The sequence below is a fragment of the Miniopterus schreibersii genome (genome assembly GCF_964146895.1).
Source record: "Miniopterus schreibersii genome assembly, chromosome: 12".
NCBI lineage: Eukaryota > Metazoa > Chordata > Mammalia > Chiroptera > Miniopteridae > Miniopterus > Miniopterus schreibersii.
In genome coordinates, this window is record NC_138112.1 from 27206381 (window position 1) to 27226832 (window position 20452).

Here is a 20452-nt window from a genome sequence, read left to right on the forward strand (position 1 = left end):
ACCTCACTCTTCAGAGACTCGCCCGCCGGTGACCATGACTACGCTTTGCCGGTGGGAAAGCAGCAGCAGCAGGACCTGCTGGAAGAGGACGACTCGGCCGGAGGAGTGTGTCTTCATGTGGACAAGGATAAGGTGTCGGTGGAGTTCTGCTCGGCGTGCGCCCGGAAGGCGTCGTCTTCTCTGAAAATGTAGGGTCAAGTAATCTGCTCTTTATCCGCGTTTACCCCTTTCAGCTCCCTTACACCATGTAAAAACACCTTAGTGGGACATCGTCACTGGACACATTTCAGGAGGAAAAAAAGTAATATTGAGTCTTTTAAGTGTTTAGCTAAAAGCATGAATGTGACACTGTAACCAGCTCCCAATGATAACATGTGACTATTAAATCTCTCTGACAGTTTCTTTTTTAGGTGATTTCCTTCCTGCCAGGCTCCGTTGTAGGGGTTACAGAACAGTCGTTCCCGCCTCACAACCTGGTAAGGTTCCATCTCTTCACGTAACGCTCATGCTCTGCTGCTTAGTCTACTTTAATGGGCAACATCTCAATTTTGTGTGTGTGTGATTTTTTTTTTTTTCTTTTTTGGAAGGCGGGAGGGGAATCTAATTTGGGCCCTGTCCACCCTGGAAACAGACTTGTGCTGGTCAATAATGTATTTAAGATGTTTCTTATGGTTGAAATAGCTGTTAATGTATCCCCTTGTTCAGACTTGCGCGTACCTAGCTCTTCTGTCCCCAGTGTGGACATGGCCTTGGATGACATCGATTCCAACTGTACACTGAAAGCTGCTAATAGAGATACAGTTTGGAGACAGTGAAACAGGTGAAGTTAAATGGAAGTTCCGAGTTGTACAAGATGCAAATTGGAATTCCAGTATTAGAGCAACTTTTCAGAGGTTGACAAGTGTTTGGGGCATGCACAAATGAGATAGTTATTTTGCTGGAAGTGACGACAAAATAACTTAAATATTCAAGAATGCCTTTTAGTTTTAAGTAGATCTAGAACTACAATATTCAGATTAACAGATTTTAATATCTCACCATTAGAGAAATGGAAATTAACAGGCATATCAGACCCCTGTGTTAGTTAATTGAAGGAAGAATAAGAATGGTTAATGAAATGTTTCTTTGAGAACCAGCACAGTGATTACCCTATCACTGAGTATGAATAAATTGTTGAACACCTTTATTTTTGTTGTATTAAAATTTTAGGTTAAATTTATGTATGATTCGATTTTGAAGGTTGTGAAATGTGAATGAAAACATGTAAAGTGAGGCTTCACAAAGAATCTTATTTTCCATATTTCAAAGGCATTTTAAAAACTGAGTGGTTCTGGCTACTTAATGACAAGATTGACACTTTTTCAAAAGATGGGATGTATTCTTCCCTTGAATTCTCTGTTATCTATCGTCCAGTTTTATAAATTGAGTTACGGTGGCCTTCAGTGTAAGAGGCATTAAGAAATTCTTTGTGAAACATCACTGTTTGATAAAGTATATACCTATTTAGCATCCTTGTTTTTCTTTGTGCTAAAGTGGATACAGCTGTTGGGGCAGAAGAGACGGGACCAGCTGCTGGCCACATTTCCTGCTTTATTTTAAAAGGTAGTATAAGAAATGAGGAAAAAGAGGTAATATCAGGGCTTCTGCTGTCTTTTCTTTTAAAATGTTCATAATTAAAAAGTTTTTCCAGCAGTCCAAAGATGTAAGTTATCTTACTCACAAAATGTTTTATTTTGTTGTTGTTTGGTTATGAAAATGGAATCCTTGTTCTTGCACAACTGTAAATGTTTTGTTGCTAGATAATACTATTTGAGACCTAACTTGGTCTCTGGTTTCCAGTGCATCACAACAATTTTGTAAAATCATCTACTGCACTTGAGCATGAATGGGTAGTAGCCAAACTCACAACCTGGAGTGATGAACCTGCTTTTACCTAAGTGCAGAAGCAAGCCCCTCACGATGCAGCTGCATGGATTTTTAGTGCCTACTGAATTATTCATATATATATATATATATATATAACCAAAAGTAGTTGGAAAAATTATTTGAAATGACTAATTTGTGCTATCTTTATGGAATATGTTAAATGTAGATTTTTGAAACAGAAGCCTTGAATTGAAATTTAATTAATACTTGAACATTTTGTATATATTTCTTTGTATATAATTTTGTGCAGTACCAATGACAAAAATATGGTATCATTAATAAAACCAGGTTTGTTGATCTTTCAGTTATGGGCTCAAAGAATTTTTTCATCTCTAATATGACATTGAAAAATAATGGATGAGAATAGGAAAAATGATTGTTGTTAATGCTGACTGTGGGTCATAAAGGTTCTGGAAGCAGTAAATGCGTTTTTCTAAAAATTATATCAGTTCCTTGGAATATTTTCTTCCTAATGTCAATGCTTTCCCTGCATTATTTGAAGTTGGGGCTGGGGGAAAACAGTAGTCAAAAGCTTTCTGAATTGGGATGCTTTGAAATTCCAAGTGTAGATTTTTAGAATGTCATTTTATAAATGGCAGTTTTCGAAAATACTTGATTAAGAACTTTTGAAAGAGGAGATTAGTATCGCCTATTTTTAAAGCTGCTTTGTTAGGTTACTTATGTTTGCAACTGTCTTTTCTTAGTTTCCATTTCATTTTCTTTTTTTTCCTAATTTTGGTGACTCAGTGATTTTTGTCATTTTTACATCAACTTCATAGTCTTGTTTTTACATGGTTGCATGTATTTAGGACCTATCTAACAGGGGCGTTAAATAAATTTGGTCATATTTATGTGTAAGCACATTTTACTGTAAATGTTTGAGTTTCTGAATTTACAACAGATGTGTTTTAGTATGTAGTAAGCAATATCTTAAAGTGTCCTATTCACTACTTGTTAATTAAAAAAGTTATTAATATGAAACTGTTGTCTTACTATTTTTAGAAAATTGTGTTTTGGTGAATAATAGTTGTGTAAAGGAGATTTCTGGGATATATGGATTGTTTTGAAATTTTCCGGTTTGGCTCTATTTACTGTAATGAATGAAAACAATTTAGTATTGGACAACCTTTTTTTTCCCCCCTCCTAATTTTGCCTCTATGGCAAAATGATATAGAACTAGATTAAAGATGTAGCTTTTTAATATTTGTCTTCTGATGGTGACAGGAATTCATACATTAATTGAACTAACACATCATATTGACCTACTACTTCTATCATATTGACGTACTGTTTCTGCACTTCCTTGACCTGACTTAACAAAAATGTCCATGTTTGTTAGAATGTAGTCACACCTCTGATATAAGCCAACAAAAAGTGTTCAAAATATTTTAAATACTTGTACATTTTATAATCACTAAATTAATCTCTCTCTCTTCTCTTTAAACAGCTTAGCAGTGTCTGCAAAAGTGAATCTTTTCCTACAACCTGTTAACTGACTGGACTGATGGTAACAAAGTAATTGTGGGAGCCATGTCGGTCAAAAATTTGGCATCTGCTGAAAAAAATGAATGCCATTTTCAAGTTCCCAAATTACTTCTATACTGGTTTCACTTTCCAGAAATGGAGATATGAAAAGATTCTCTGGAATCCTTGAAAGACTTAATAGAAATACTTGAGACTAAGTTAATTTTGGAACAAAATTATACCTTTTTTTTTGTCTTTCATAGGAGTGATACTCAGTTCTTCGCATACCTTTTTAAAAATTGTAACCATTGGAGAAGAGAATTATAGTATTTCATCAAGGAGAATTAGATTCTTTACATAATCAAGAGCACATTCTATGGAATTATATTTAGTGGAGTAGAATTGCATAAACAAGCCATCACTGATCACAGGCATATCATGAGTTTGTATTTATGTCCTGGAACATGGGAGATAATCTGAAGTACAGACAGATCTTGCCAAGTAGAATGTGAAAGTTAATGTAAAGTCCTTAACTATGAAGAGGAATCTTTTTAAATAGAAGCATTGTCTGTATATCTTTGAAAAAGTTGATTTATGATTAAATGTGTGGGTAGTTAATTGCAATTCAGGGTAATACCAGGATGTGTGCAGATTCTGAGGTTTTGGCTTCTTGAGCTTTCTCTGAGTACTTGACACAAAATTTTTTGAATATTTTGAGGTTCCTAATGAATGGTATACTAGTTTCTACTGTTTTATATAAATTAAAGTTTCTCTAGTGTTATGTAAGGGCTTTAGTATTTTGGATGATGGGAGTGGCTTTTTTCATGGAATACGGTTGTTTTACTTAATGGAAACATTTTTCCAGTTTATTACAGTGTGGAAAAACACTCAAAACTCTGGATTGTTTTATTTCATTTTTGTTGGATTATGTTAATACATTCTTTTACCTGGTCTAGACCGAGCTGTGCTATCTTACATTTGGGAAGTACGCAGGTAGAAGTGGGAAATGGTAGGACATAGCCTCTTTTTTCTTTTCTTCCCAGAATAATTTATGATAACTATACATTTTGGTTATTGTATGGTATTATACAAAACCTATTAAATCCACTCAGTTTCTTGTATTCTAAGTGTATTCAATGTTTGTGATGCCTGGTAGCAAAGAGTATTCCCAGTGGCTTATAACTGTATGGATGCTTTTACAGCACAAACAGTACAGCTGGTTATAATTCCACAACCAATGATTAGGCATCAGCTATCCCCCTTTGATGGAACATGGAGTGGATAATTCAGTCAGTGATAATGAGTAATTATCTTTTAAAATACGTGATTACCAAGTTTAGCATTTTAAAGGTTTAGTTTAATATCTTACTAACTTGGTCAAGTTTTTAAGTTAAACAATCTGATAACTAGGTAGTAAAATATTTTCAAGTTTTTAGTTTTTCTCCCAGACTCCTTATCAATGCAAAGTTTTGAGACCGTCCCAAATGTTTATATTTTTGTTTTACTGTGCTGTTTTTCCTTCAGAAGCCAGGTAGTTACCACTTAAGCCAGGAATAAAAGATGGGGAGGTCTTTCATTAGAAGCTTGTAGAGTGTTTTGTTTGGCCAGCACAGTATATTTCACATATTTGAACTTGAATACTTACATACTCTGTTCACCAGTTACTCCCTATTGTCTTATAATTTCAGATTGAACTCTGACCGACCTAGACTGCAGATGGTCATTTACTTTCAGTTTTGAAGTAAAGAAAAATTAAACGAGGTATTTTAAATTTTATTTCAGAAAGTAAATTATCATTAGGAACATAAATCACGTAAAATTAGAGAAAATTTGATTTTTTTTCTTTTTTTTTTTTTTTAGATATAGGTTGATAGTTGTTCTCTAACTCGACTTTTTCATTGCTTTAGTTACTGATAATGGTGTTTTCATTTCTGGTTTTTTAACTTTTTCCCAATCTGTACATTCAAGATTTCTTACTCAGGTATTTCCCCATTTTTAAAAAGAAGCCAGTTCACAACAGACTTTAATAATTTTTAAAATTTTGTTCACCTGAAATTACCTGTTTTGATGAGAATGTTTTTCTCAATTTTGTTAACCTAATTTTAAAATCTAGCCACTAATGGCATTTTGAACATGTGTGTAGTTCTGCTAATATGCAAAGATTTGAATTTTATTGGTGGGCCAACTTCCTTTAGAATGTGCCTTCAAATTTTGTATCTTTCCTATTCTATAACCATTGAGGTCATTTTCCTAGACCCCCTCTGGATTTTAATGTACTTATAGTTTGGGGTTTACAAATTTATATTAATTTAAGTAGAATATGTGAACCCTTTTTAAAGCCAAATAACTATAAATTGTAAATGACAGATTTAAATTGTTTGCTGTCACTGAACTGAAATATTAAAAACCGTTTTCCTGACTGAGGCAGTGTTCTTTAGGTCTTTGCTACAGATGACTGTTTCCTTAAATTAAAATGCAGATTTATGTCACTTATCTGCCCCCTGACCAAAAATTTTGGTTTGATTTATAGCAACAGATTTATTTACTTATTATTTTAAATATATATATCTTTATTGATTTCAGAGAGAGGAAAGGAGAGGGAGAGAGCGAGAAACATTAATGATGTGGGGATCGATCCCACAACCCCGGCGTGTGCCCTGACTGGGAATCAAACCACGATTTCCTGGATCATAGGTCAGTGCTCAACTGCTGAGCCACACCGGCCGGGCTATAGCAACCGGTTTAAAATAACATTCTCTTATGTTGTGCGTTTCTATTAATTGAAAAGATGATTTAAGAAATACATGGTATAAAGGACACATTAGAAAAAAATCTTGATACCATTGTGAATTCTTTTATTCATTTACAGATGGTATGATAGGAATGTTTAAGGATATGTAAGGAAACAATTTGTACCAATTTAGTTGCATCAGTGGGTTTCAAATTATCCAAGTTGATTATTCTCTGCTTTTAAGGAGTCTAATTTAGTAATTTGGGTTTCTTATTTTTGAAGTCAGGAATTATTTTTCAGTGTTTTTTTCATTGTGATTTAAGTAGAACTCTGCTTTAAATAAAGCTGACAGAATGCAGATAAAATATATAACTTGGGGTCATAGCTTTACCTTGACATTTTAGCTTGTGAAATAGGTAAGTGCTTTCCTTTTAAATTATATATATTTTTTTCTAGTTGTAAAAATAAAGCATATTAATTATAGAAAACTGAGAAAATCCAAAAAGGAATCAAGAAAAATCCATAATTCTGTAATCCAGTGGGACTATCCACAGTAAAACAGAATCTTTTGCCTCCTAATTGGGGTTATTTCTTGTATAACACATTTTAAGTACCTGCTGATAAAACAAAGCATCTTTGCTTTCTGAAAGATTGAAAATGTATTTTTAAAATTTCATTTAAATTTTAATCTTCCGTTGCACTGCTTTCTTAGCGACACTGAAAGCCTATTTCACGAAGGTGCTTCTAGGTGACAGGCTACATTCTCCTTTGATACAATTTTAAGTAGCATAAGATCACAACAGTTATGTCACTATATTTAGAAGGAATAGTTAAATGCTTGTGAAATGATCTATGATATCACTTAATATCTTATTTGGTACAACTGGCTTGTTTCATCAGAAAAGTGTTGGTCTAAATAGGTACTGTCCAGTACTTTAGACTTTAGCCACACGTGGCTAAAAACTTAATTAAAATTTACAATTCAGTTATTCAGTTGCATTAGACACATATCAGGTGCTCAATAGCTAATGTAAGTCAAATATAAAATATTACATAAAGTTCTGTTGGACAATACTGATTTAGGTGCTGTCACAAAATGGTTTAAAGAACTGAGATCAAAAGTTTTAGGAAGGGGAACACAATAGGTTACTTCTAAAATTTAAATAATCTATTTTAGGAAATGAGGAAAGATTAGGATATTTCAGCAAACAAAACCAGGAGCAATAGTAAGAAAATGGCTACCATGTGAGTGCCTGATACCGTCAGGTGCTACGTTAGGCAAATTACATGTTACGTAATACCAATCCTGAGTGAGGTTAATGATGAACACTGAGGGCTAGAGAGGGGCTCGTTAACTTGCTTAACGTCACACAGCTTAAAAAAAAAAAAAAGACTGAGATCTGTGATTCCAGAACTATTCCATACTAGATGGAAACTTCAAAGATAAGATCAGCCTCAATCTTATAAGAATATAGCTTATAAATAGGTGACTTTTGAAGTATGTAACTTCAGGAGAGCTCAAGTTGAGCCTGAATAACCACCTGTAAAGAATACTGGAATTGGTCCCTCTGTAAGGAAGGTTAATAAATATGTTCTAAGATTCTATGGATTTATAATACCAATGAAAACAGTGAATTGGGAAAATGAAGTGTAAATAACATTTGCTGTAGTATACTGATACTCCCACTCCACCCCCCATTTTCATTCCTGTTTGGATTCTTTATGAAGTCTTTATTGGAAACTGTTTCATGTTTGTTTTTTTTCTGTGTTAAAGATCAAACTCTGCCTAATTTAAAGGCAAAGAGCAAGAGTGGTGGAGAGGTACTATTGGGCAAACAAGAAGTTATGCTCTTGTTTAAGTTGGTAGCCTTTAGTGGTTTTAAGCCTTTTGTTGCCCTGTGAAGCCTTTTGTTGTAGGTCTCAGGAGTTGTACCTCATGTGATAAATTTTAAGTCTTGTTTATTCATACAGTAGACATAGTTTATTCTTACAGATTTATTTTTGTGTACACATTTGCTTAACAATCACTGAAATTCTAGGCCAGGTTCAGGTAATTGAAGAGCCTTTATAAGTAGTTTATATTGTCTAGAACCAAGGTATGCTGCAAACCCAGTCTGGAGCAAAATGGGAAATAACATCTTTCTAAAGATAGGCTTAGAAAGTCTGATCCAGTAGGTTAAGATGTTTCCTCTCTCTGGTAGCAGGGCTGAGGAATACCTGTAAGAAAACATTGAGAGCAGTTCACTGGGGAAGACTGTCGTGGCAAACCAATGTACAATATATGTATTAATCCCAGAAGTCTTGACTAGTTTAGGTAAATATTAAGGCACTGCTACTATTAGTCCTAAAAACTGTCCCTTTGGGGGTAATTTTTTTGCCTCTTTCTCCAGTTCATCTCCGGAGGCTCATATAGCATAGACTGCTTGATATAAGTTCATTAGAGAATAACAGTTTTGGAGTAGAAGACTTATAGCTAGACATTTTCTGATGGAGTTTTCCTTTAGTGGGAATGCTTAAATTCTTACGAACAGTGTGAGTGAGTGTGTGTGTGTGTGTGTGTGTGTGTGTGTGTGTGTGTGTGTATAAATAACATGGTTTTAATGCTAGAATAGTATTACTTGCGGCTTTGTAAATTGTAAATTAACCTAAACTGTAAATTAAGGTTAACAACTGGAACTATATACCCAAGAGGTACAGTGTGATAAATTTCTAGAACTGTTTTCAAATTCTTAAGAATATATCCTAAGGAACCCAAACACCAATCACAAAGAACTTATGCACCCCTATGTTCATAGCAGCGCAATTCACAATAGCTAAGATTTGGAAACAGCCCAAGTGCCCATCAGCAGATGAATGGATAAAAAAGCTGTGGCAAATTTACACCATGGAGTACTATGCGGCTGTGAAGTAGAAGGACCTTTGGCACAGCACGGAGTGAACTAGAGAGTATTATGCTAAGTGAAATGAGCCAGTCAGAGAAAGACAAGTACCAAATGATCTCACTCATATGTGGAATATAATAAACAAAATAGACTGATGAACAAAGTGGATCCAGTAACATAGAAGCTTGGAACAAACAGGGATCTCAGAGAGAAGGTGGGGAGGGGGGTGTAGGTAGGGAGACATTAATCAAGAAACTTGTATGTTTATGGACATGGCCCATGGATGTGGACACTGGTGTGGGGAGGGCCTGGGGGTGGGATGGATGTAGAGTGGAGGGGATTAGTGGGGTTAAAAGGGAGACATCTGTAATGGTCTCAACAATAAAGGATAAAGAAACATTAAATAAATAAAAAGAAAACAGTATGGAGTTACATAAATAAATAAATAAATAAATAAACAAACCTATATTATCCAGCAATTCTACTTCGGGGAATATACCCAAAGGAAATGAAAATAGGATAGCGAAGAGATATATGCATTCTCATATTTATTGTAGCATTATTCATAATAGTCAAGATATGGAAACAACCTAAGTGCCTGTCAATGGGTGAGTGGATAAAGAAGATGTGGTATAATATGCAATGGAATATTATTTAGCCATGAGAAAGATGGAAATCTGTCATTTGCAACAACATGGATACCTTGTGGACATTTTGTCAACTGACGTAAGTCTGATAGAGAAAGACAAATACTCTATGATACCACTTATATGTGAACTCCAAAAAAAAAAGAAACTTGTAAATACAGTAAAAAAAAAAAAAAAAAGGAAAAAAGTCTTAACTTTTTCAAATCAAAAGGTAACATTCCTTAGAAAACGTATTTGCTGTTTTAAGTTAAATGTTTTCTAGGTAATCATTTATATATTACTGAAGTTTTTCAATGATAATGAGAAAATGATCCTACCTGGCTGCTAGGCCACCATTCACAGGTATAGCCAAGAAAACAGGGTACAGACCACCAAAAACAAGTCCAACCAATCCACCTCGTGTTATGGTACAGGTTTCACAATTCAAATCACCTAGGAAATAAAATAGTTCTGGAAATGAAGGTCATGATAGTCAAGCAAACATTTAAAGAATGCAAGGTCCCCTTATATGAATCACAGAGACTCAATTTTCAGGCAGTAAGCAAATGCAATTCTGCAAGGCATGTTAAAAGGTATAATTACATGTACAGATAACCTAAAACACCTAGGAGTAACTGATTAACCACCTTAGGAAAAATTTCTAATTTGTTCTGAACTTGATTGAATATAATCTCAGTTTACACTCATAGCTTGCTGCACTTGTATTAAACTTTTTTTAATCCATGGGAATTTTTTTACAATTTATACTTATATAGTGACTTTATTTTTATGAAATTCTTCATTTCCAAATTAGTGTAAAGTATATTAAAAATAGAAAGCTAAGTTGTAACTTAAGTTTTCCTCAGTCAGTCTGCTCAGTTCACTGGGCAATAGGCTTCCCTGGATCATAAAAGTTCTTTTCACACTGATTATAGGGATTTAAGCAAAATACTCAAACAGTTTAAACAAATTTAGAGCAACACTTAGCAGAAAACTTAAATGGACTGCCTCCTTCCCAACCATCACTTGTAATACTTTTATTTCAAATCATTAATCAAAACCTTTTTCATGATTAGCTATACTCAAAGCACTCAGCACATACGGTAAACTGTCGAAAGGAAATCAAGTCTCCATACATTTAATAATTCTTGTATGTACATCAAGATTTACTACTTAGAGTTTTATTCCCATAAAGAAAGTTCTCTGCAGATTTTTTTTTAAACTAAGGTGGTCAGCATTTAAAAAAAAAATTAAGTTTCCAAATACTTTTTATTCTAAGCACTGTGGAAAAGATAAATTAGACGAAGGAAAGTATTAAGAACTGCTGTGTATGTGCACTTGTTTGGTAGGCCATCCTAACATGAACTGCCATTTTAAGAATTAATGTAGGGTAGAAATATATACCAAAGCAAACTCTCTGGTAATAGTGAAATAGGATTTACCTGTATTCAACGGTAGACTTATAAAACCTTTGTAGGATACGTCCGCTGTCAAAAATGGGATCACTGCCATTGGTAAACCAGCAGCTATACGAGCCTGTGTCACATTTAAGACGCGCCGAAAAAGACTGTTTGCTATTAGGCCACAGAGAGCAGCATTAAGTCCAATATATGTTGATCCGTGTTCAAGTACATTCCTGAGTGGGTGAAAAAAAAAATAGTAAAGTTTTCTTTGGCACTATTGTGTGTTGGGAGCTCTCGTATGCTCTCAATTCTGGCATATGTTAGAGAACTTACCAGAACTTTAGGAGTAACAGGATACAACAGTTATCCCTTATAGCTCCATAAAACAAAAACCTTTAAAAGTCACTATATTTCACATTAGATTTTTATTGTAAAGGCTTCTGAACTTGGTAACACTTAAGGAGACAGTGATACATTTAGGTTTTGCTAAATATACTTTGTGATTTTGCAAAGGATATTAGTATAGAAATTTCCCCCACTATATATAGCAGAGAATAGCTTGATTTGGATACCTCTCTGGGTTCCGACAATACCCAATACTTCTTACCTCTCTAGCACAACACATTATAAGGAGTTCACTAGTGTTCCCCACTGTAAACAAGTTGAAGACAATGAATACAAAGAAATTCCTCTCGGTTTAAATAGCACCTGATACACAGAAGGCATTCAAAGAGGTGGAGTTAACGTTTCCTTTCATTTAATCCCTAAAAGCATTAGAGTCAGGATTGGGGGTTGGAAGAGTACTAACATTGAAGGGATATTCCATACCAGGTTCCTTACAACAACTCATTGAAATAATAAAAATGTTTTGAGAAAAGTGGTTTTTTAAGCTATGGTATGTATGACTTCAAAATGCATGTTCTGAGCATTCTTTAGTTTTGCAAAAAATAATACCTAAAATTATTGCTGGATATTGAAAATAGTCCAAACTCTTCAGCCTACCGCTTAACTTTACCACCTTGCAACCTACAACACAGGTGTCGATCTTTTAAATTTCTTATTACTATTTTTTTAATTGAATTTATTGGGGTGACATTGATTCACAAAACCATACAGATTTCAAGTGTACAACTCAATAAAACATCATCTGCACACTGCATTGAGTGCCCATTGGCCAAAGTCAAGTCTCTTTCAGTCTCCATTTTCCTGGCCTTTGCCCATCTCCACCACCACCACCCCTTTCCCTCTGGCTATCACCACACTATTGTTTGTGTCTATGTGTTTTACATATATATATATATATATATACACACTGGTTTTTTGCCTAATCCCATTACTCTTAGCCAAACTAGCCTCACAATAACCCCTCCGACTTCTATGTTTAACACTCTTAAAACAACTTTCCTAGGAATTCCTAATTGAGCTTCCGACATTGTATAAGGTATTACTTTTCTTAACCTTTCACTTTGCAGGCATAATGTTGCTTGCCATTCAATCATGTTACTATGGGCAGCAGACTTGCTGCCGAAGGCACAAAAATTTACCTTCTACCTTCACTGTTTTCAGTTTATTATTTTGAGGATGAAAGACATGTAAACTTGAAATACAACACAAGTCTATGGTAATGGCAGTAGGAGAGAGGCAGTTTAGTAACTTAAAGTATGTAAGATAATTTTTAAAGATTGATGAGAACCTAGAAAAGAACCTACCAAACAACAAAAAACATGAATTTTAAAGACCTATTTTTGTGGGAGTGGGAAATTTCAACCCTTCCTCTAAAATACTAAGTTATTTTATCTTCATAACAATCCTATTCAATATATAGCATCTCTATTTTAGTCATAGGAATGAATGCTCAGAGGAAAACCATTTGCCCATATATTTTTTGCATATTATATTAATATTATAAATTATATATTGGTATTGCTGTAAAACATATGATAAAAATAAATATGCAAATAAAACAAGGTGTACAACTGGAATCTGAGTAGCCAAGTTTGCTGTCTCCCAACCAGATTTTAATTTACTATAGTTTTAAGTCACATTTTTTAGTTAATAATTCAGTAAGTACAAAATTATCTGGCAGACCCTTTGCCAATTTTCCAAAAAAGTACCTATACAACTAGAAACTCATGACATTTTGTCAAGACATACAAAATAACTAGACACATGAACTAAACATATAAAATGTAAGACCAAATTTAACAAGTGGCAATGAAATATATGGTATGTGGAACTACTTTGTACTTCAAATCCATCCTATTTTTACCTTAACTGTCACCACCCTACCATCACTACTCACCAGGATTACCAGGCATTTTCCTTTTGGCCTTCATTTTTTCTTCTACCTAAAATCTACTTCCCAAAAAGAAACTGTGTACTATAGTTCACTTAGTGTTGTCTTCATAGATCAGTACGTTTCCTACATAAACTTTTTCTATTCAATAATATCTTAAAGATCTTTTAACCATGATCCTATTCTCTGAGATCCCTTGTCTAGCTATGTGTGTGAAATGACTTTCTCTTAGACTGGTAAGCATAATGATAGAAATGAAGACAATTTAAAAGCTTTTTTAAAGTTTTGCTATTTAAATAAGTCCACAAATGTACATTTGATTATAAACCTAATGGAAAAGAGAACCATCATATAATTATATATGCCCAAAGACATGAATTCTAGCCTTGACTTTGAGCTAAATGGTTAATCTTGCTGGGCCTTGGTTTTCTCAAGGCAAGAAAACTGTTTTAGTTTCCTTCTGACATTCTGTTATTTATATAGAAACCAAATAAATTTGAGATAATCAATGAAAATTCACCATTAAGATGGGATCCTACCTTTCTGCTTCTGGAAGTTGGTTAATTTTTCTGGTTATGATATCAAAAATGTTTTCCTTCATAGTATCATCTGGTTCATGATTTTCCATCTTGAGCCTTAAAGAAATTAATATCACTTTCCAATAATGTATACCTATAGAAAAAAAACAAAAGAGCTTATAAAAAGCCTTCTGAAGGCCATAATTTCAAGAGAATTAGCTATAGATTGAATTCATGATCTGCATGCACACTATACCCTCCCCATCCCCAAAATCAATCCTAAGTGAAACAGAATCAGAACATGAAAAGCAGCATATAAAGCTTCTAGGAATACAGAATATTTTTTGTAACCCTTAAAAATATTTAATTTGCAAATAGCACCAAAAGACATAAAACAAATGTTAACTAAGAACTTGTGTTCATCAACAGACACCATAAACTAGTGCGGGAAAAATGTTTGCACTATAACTGACAAAAGAGTAGTTAGGCCCAGCCCAGCGTGGCTCAGCATTGAGCATCGACCTAGGACCTGGGATCCAGGACATCGTGGTTTGATTCCCGGTCAGGGCACATGCCCAGGTTGCGGGCTTGATCTCCAGTCAGGGGTGTGCAGGAGACAGCCGATCAATGATGACTCTCATCATTGATATTTCAACTCCCTCCCTCTCCCTCCCCTTCTCTGAAATCAATATACACATATATATATGTAAATAGTAGTATACATATATATATGTAAATAGTAGTTAGTACCCAGAATGTGTAAAGAAGTACAAATCAACAAGAAAAGACCAAGCAACCCAACAGAAAAATTGACAAAAGGTTTGAACGAGCATTTCACTGAAAGGAAAGGCAAAGAGCCAATGAACATGAAAATATGCTTAACTTCATAATCAGGGAAACAAATTAAAACCACAGTGACACCAATATGTGTACCTAGGTTCGCTAAAAACAACAACAAAACAACACAAAATCTGACTATTTCAATTACTCCAAAGAATGTAGGGTAACTCGTGCTGCAGGTGGAAACAAATTATATCCAGTTTTGAGTACAACCCCTTTGGAAAGGAATATGGTATTTAGTAGGTAGAAGACATACCTAAGAACTTCACTTCTAAGTATACCCTACAGCAGAGATCAAACTTTTTCTCTAAAGGTCCATATAGTATTGTAGGCTTTGCAGGTCACCTATGGTTTTTATTGAATACTTTTTAAAAATAATTTTAAAAATATAAATATCATGCTTAGCTGGCCCACAAACCAGCAGTTTGCTGATCCATGTACTAGTTGGGGTGAATGTCAGAGTAGGGAAATGGTGAATGGTAACTTTTCCCCCGGAGATTTTTAGCTTATTAAGATTTCAGGGTAGCAGGGTTAAGCAAAACTTTACGGATAACCGCACAGGACAACATGATTTTATGAAATTACATTTTCTTCGTTCACTATCATTCATTTGCTACAAGATTAATTTATGACACCGAGTAACTTAAGATTTTTGGAGGGTACTTTGTTAGATTCATATGATCATTTGGAAAATGTTCAGGGCACTAATATTTCATATCCCTAGACTTAAAATTAACCTAGTAAGTACAATGCAGGCTCAGAAATTCATGTCTAGGTATCCTGGGCTCAAAACTTTTCGAGGGCCTTGGTTACAGTAACACGATAGACACAGTCTCCACCCTAGAGAAGCTTTGAACGACTCTGCTTGGGGTGGGGGTGGGGGAGGTGGAGCGATACATAAAAAGCGATCAGATTCGGTATATAAAAAGTGTACGGTTTAGATATCGGAAATAAAAGAAATCATTTCAGAAAGTCCCGCCTAATACTATCATAGTTTTCTTTCTGTTCTATGCTCTGTATATTGGTAAGGTTCTGAGTTCTGTGAACTTGCCACTGCCACGGTGCGGCTATTAAAAGTCGTCCTTAATTCGGTAAAAGTTCTGACCCGGCAGCCCGCAGTTGGTCATTTTTGTCCCCGTTATTAATAATAAATCCCTATCAGAGACAATGGCGCCTTTAAATACCACAAACATGTCAAACTGCTTTTGAATTCGCTTTCTCACGTCACTCAGGATAGCTCCGAGAGAGGCAATAAGAAAAGGGGGCCTCTGAAAAGGAAGTTAGCCCCAGGATACCTTATAAACTGGCAGTAAACCCGGGATTAAATTCATGTGCAGGCATTTTTTTTCTATTTTTTTCTATTGGCTTACTTTACAAGTTCTTTTCTTCTAAGGTGGAAAATGAAGAGCCCGTCAGCGCCATAGAGCCGACCCCTCCCCTCCCCTCCCCTCCCCTCCCCTCCCCTGCCCTGCCCTCCCCTCCCCTCCCCTCCCCTCCCCTGCCCTCCCGACCCAGTCCCGGGATCTCATTCCCGAAGTGCTTCTTTCTCGGGGACGTCAGTACCTTTTGCTCTCCTCCCAGCTGCCGGGGCTTCCTCCTCTTCCTCGGCCGCTGAGGTTCACTGCAACCTTCGCTCAACGCGCGCGGGCGCAGCCATCTTTGGGTGGCACGTGACTCGGCCCGAGGCGGGCACGGGGCCTCGGCCGCTGATTGGGCTCCCGGGACGCAGGTCGCCGCTGATTGGGCTCTCCGGAGGCAGGTTGCCGCTGATTGGGCTTCCCGGAGGCAGGTTGCGCGCAGCTGCGACTTTCTGGCTGAGGAGCTGCCCGCCCAGGGAGATGCTGGGCGTAAGCCGTGGGACTCGGAGTCACCTGGAGAACGTTCGTCCCACCCACCCCCTGCCTCCCAGGGCAGAGCTTTGCGGACTGTGACATTGCCAGGTGCAAGTCGGGTGACCCTAAACCGGCCCTTTCCACTGAAAACCTACCTTGGGCACGTTATTTACCTTCCCGGCCGATAGAGCCTCCCTCACGATGTGGACGTGGGGCGCAAGACAACAGCACAGCCCTTGGCCTACGGTGGGGTACTAGGATAAAAGATAAAAAAAGGAGCTGAGACTTCTTTGCTCCGTCGAGTTTCTCTTTTCCTTTGGATCCCTGTGCCATGTTGCAATCTGGTTGATCGTCCCACTTCAAGATAATCAGCACCTCAAGACAAGGAGCTTGATTTTCTGAGGATCCCCTGGCGCCCTGCTTAGGACTGCTTAGAGCTGCAGGAGTGCGTGAGTGTGGCCAAGGAAAAACTGGAGGGCGGGCAGGACAACTGAGAAGGAAAATCTTGGACTGAGCCTCTGAAGACGTCTCAGTTCTCATCCTAGCAGCCTCTTTCTCATCTGTAAAACAGGAGGGAAAATAACATTTTCGCTGATTACTTTGTAAATATGTGAGCATCCAATAAAAGTGCCTACCAAGGTTGCTTTCAAAGTAATTGAGCTTTATCAGAGGAGAAAGTGATATTCCAGATTAAGGTGAGGTGGGCAGGGTGAGAAGAGCCCCCAAAACTCCATGGCTAAGAAGGATTTATCTGATATCAAATATTCTCTGGTGAGTGAAACAGAAAATAAAAACAGCTTGTTAGATTTCAAGGTTGAAAGTCAGCATGAGCTTCGATTGGAAAACTTTATACATTTGCCATCTGCAGTGCTCTTTATTTTTTTATAGATCCATGTTCTATCTGGTATCTTTTTCCTTCCACCTGAAATACTCTTTAACCTTTTTTTTTTTTTTTTTAATATATCTTTATTGATTTCAGAGAGGAAGGGAGAGGGAGAGAGACATAGAGACATCAATGATGAGAGTCATTGATCGGCTGCCTCCTGCACGCCCCCAACTGGGGATCGACCTCGCAACCTGGGCATGTGCCCTGACCGGGAATCGAACCCCAATCTCCTGGATCCTAGGTCGACACTCAACCACTGAGCCATGCCCCGCCGGGCTTTCTTTAACATTTCTTAGAAAGCAAATCTTCTGGTGGTTAATTCTTTTATATTTTGCATGTCAAAAAGGTATTTGCTTTAGTTTTTAAAACTGTGGCAAACCACATAACATTAAGTTTACCATGTTAACTATTTTAAAGTACAGTATGTAGTTACGTAGTGTTACATATATTCACATTGTTTTGCAACAGATCTCTAGAACTTTTTCATCTTGCAACACTGAAACTGTATACCCACTAAACACTAATTACTCCTCTCCACTCTCCCTAGCCTTTGGTAACCACCTTTCTATTTTCTGCTTACATGAGTTTGACTATTTTAGATACTCCATATGACTAGAATCATACATTATTAGTGCTTTTGTTACTAGCTTATTTTATTAAGCATACTGTTCTTGAGGTTCATCCATTTTGTCACATGACAGAATTTCCCTCTTTTTTAAGGCTGCATAGTATTCCAATGTATGTACATGTATATATCACACATTTTTAATCCATTCATCTATTGATGGACATTTGGGATACTTCTACCACTTGGCTATTGTGAATAATACTGCAATGAACACGGGTGTGTAAATCTCTTCAAGACCCTGCTTTGAATTATATTGGATATATACCCAAAAGTGAGATTGCCAGACTATGTGGTATTTATATTTTAATTTTTTTAGGAACCTCCATACTATTTTCCATAATGGCTGCACCATTTTATATATGTACCAACAGTGAACAAGGGTTCCAACATCACATTCTTGCCAGCACTTGTTATTTTCTGTTCTTTTCATAGTGGCCATCCTGATGGATATGAAGAAATATCTCAAGAGTGGTCTTGATTTGCATGTCCCTAACAATTAGTGATGTTGGGCATCTTTTTATGTGCTTATTGACCATTTGTATATATTTTTTTTTTTGTTAATCCTCACCTGAAGATATTCTCTCCATTGATTTTTAGAGAGAGTAGAAGGGAGGAAGTTAGGGGGAGGGAGGGAGAGAGAGAAACATCTATGTGGGAGAGACATGTCGATTGGTTGTCTCCTGCATGAGCCCTGACCAACCAGGGCAGATCAACCTGCAACCCAGGTACGTGCCCTTGACCGGGAATCAAACCCGAGACCCTTAGGTGCCTGGGCTGACACTCTAACCACTGAGCAACACTGGCCATGGCTTTTATATATTCTTTAGAGAAATGTCTATTTAAGTCATTTGCCCATATTTTAATTGGATTGTTATTTGTCATTGAGTTATATTCTGGATATTAACCTCTTATCAGATATATAAGGGGTTATTCTCCCACTCCTTAGGCTGCCTTTCCATTCTGTTATGTTGACTTGGACAACTTTTTAATTTTGATGTACTCCCATTTGTCTAATTTTGATTTTTGTTTATGTTTTGGTGTCATAGGAAAGAAATCACCCTCAAATTCAGTGTCCTGAGTTTTTCCCCTGTGTCTTCTAGATTTGTAGTTTTTGGCCTTACATTTAGGTCTTTAATCCATTTTGAGTTACTTTTTATATATTGAGTATGGAAAAGGTCCAACTTTATTTTGCATGTGTATATCCAGTTTTTCAAACACCATGTGTTTTGGCACCCTGTCAAAAATCATTTGGCCATATATGCAAGGATTTATTTATGGACTGTCTATTGTTTCATTGGTTAATATATCTAGCTTTATGCCAGTACCACATCATCTTACTGTTGCTTTGTAGTATGTTCTGAATCATGAAGTATTAGGCTTCCATCTTTGTTCTTTTTCAAGAATGTTTTGTCTAGTCAGGGTCCCTTGAAATTTCATATGAATTTTAGGATTGCTTTTCTATTCCATTGCTTTTCAAAATTCCAATGGAATTTTGATAGAGATTGCATTGAATCTGTGGATTGTTTGGGGTCACATGGACATTTTAATGATGTTGAGTCTTACAGTCCACAAGCATGGGGTGTCTTTCCATTTACATCTATCTTCATTGATATTTTAAGCAATGTTTTGTAGTTTTGAGTATACAAGCTTTTTTTTTTTTTTTACCTCATAGGTTAAGTTTATTCCTAAGTTTTATCTTTTTTAATACTGCAGTAAATGGGATTGTTGTTTGTGTAGTGAAACAATGAATTTTTGTGTGCTGATTTTGTATTCTGCAACTTAGATGAAATTGTTTTTAGGCGTAACAGTGTTTTCTGGAATTTTTTTGTTTTTCTATATATAAGATCATGTAATTTGTGAACAGAGATCATTTTACTTTTTTTCCAATTTATTTTTCTTCTCTAATTACTTTTGCTAGAATTTCAGTACTGTGTAGAATAGTATTGGCAAGAGTGGTCATTCTTGCTTTGTTCTTCATCTTAGAGGATAAGCTTTCAATCTTCCACCACTGAGAATATCAGCTATGGGCTTTTCATATGAGGCTTATATTCTGCTGGGGTAGTTTCCTTCTATTCCTAGTTTGCTGAGTATCTATTATCATAAAACAGTGTTGACTTTTTCTGCCTTGATTGAGATAATCATGTGGTGCTGTCCTTGATTTTGTTTATAGAGCTTCTACATTCAAATGGTCAAGACATGAACAGAAAATTCACAAAAGAAAACAAGAGGCCAATATCTTTATTTAAAAATCAACTTTAGCTAGACTCATTTTTGTTTTTTTCTTTTTGCCTCGAGATTGGGAAACTTTAAAAGATTGATGTGGCTGAAGCTGGAAAAGGGCAGTAGGGGTGTGAGGGGAGTGAGGGACAGTGAAAAGGTAATGGGATCGATGGATTATAGATTCTGGTGAGGCTGAAGTA

At 36.1% G+C, this 20452-nt stretch overlaps 2 protein-coding genes across 5 annotated transcripts in view; one reads left to right on the plus strand and one right to left on the minus strand.

Moving 5' to 3' along the window:
* The window catches only part of CREBZF (CREB/ATF bZIP transcription factor), a 6943-nt gene extending 1137 nt beyond the window's left edge, over positions 1 to 5806 (plus strand). Inside the window, exons 1-4 of one of the 3 annotated variants that reach the window (XM_081154760.1) lie at positions 1 to 188; positions 399 to 476; positions 1534 to 1602; positions 3374 to 5806. The exon at positions 1 to 188 is cut by the window's left edge and continues 1137 nt beyond it. In XM_081154760.1, coding sequence (XP_081010886.1) covers positions 1 to 188; positions 399 to 414 — 204 coding nt within the window. In that variant the 3' untranslated portion in view covers positions 415 to 476; positions 1534 to 1602; positions 3374 to 5806. Of the gene's footprint in view, positions 302 to 398; positions 477 to 1533; positions 3342 to 3373 lie in introns of those variants that run through there. The other 2 variants (XM_081154761.1, XM_081154759.1) reach the window with 2 other exon arrangements.
* A 184-nt stretch (positions 5807 to 5990) lies between these two features.
* Positions 5991 to 16377, minus strand: TMEM126A (transmembrane protein 126A). 2 transcript variants are annotated; one of them, XM_081154765.1, is made up of 5 exons: positions 16250 to 16377; positions 13868 to 14000; positions 11072 to 11265; positions 9968 to 10082; positions 5991 to 8338 (listed from the first exon to the last, which is right to left on the minus strand). In XM_081154765.1, exons 2-5 carry the CDS (start codon positions 13954 to 13956, stop codon positions 8146 to 8148), a joined length of 591 nt encoding a protein of 196 aa, XP_081010891.1. In that variant the 5' UTR covers positions 13957 to 14000; positions 16250 to 16377; the 3' UTR covers positions 5991 to 8145. The 2 variants fall into 2 exon arrangements, with proteins under 2 accessions (XP_081010891.1, XP_081010892.1); XM_081154766.1 differs by lacking the exon at positions 16250 to 16377 and adding an exon at positions 16057 to 16141.
* Positions 16378 to 20452: the final 4075 nt, after the last annotated feature.

Bases quoted from the DNA above. Each gene is read 5' to 3' on its own strand.
- TMEM126A (XM_081154765.1), bottom strand. From the start codon at position 13,956: ATGGAAAATCATGAACCAGATGATACTATGAAGGAAAACATTTTTGAT. The intron at 11,266-13,867 runs GTAGGATCCCAT...TCACCCACTCAG, and splicing joins CAACTTCCAGAAGCAGAAAG to GAATGTACTTGAACACGGAT. The intron at 8,339-9,967 runs GTAGGATCATTT...GTTTTCTTACAG, and splicing joins AATGGTGGCCTAGCAGCCAG to GTATTCCTCAGCCCTGCTAC.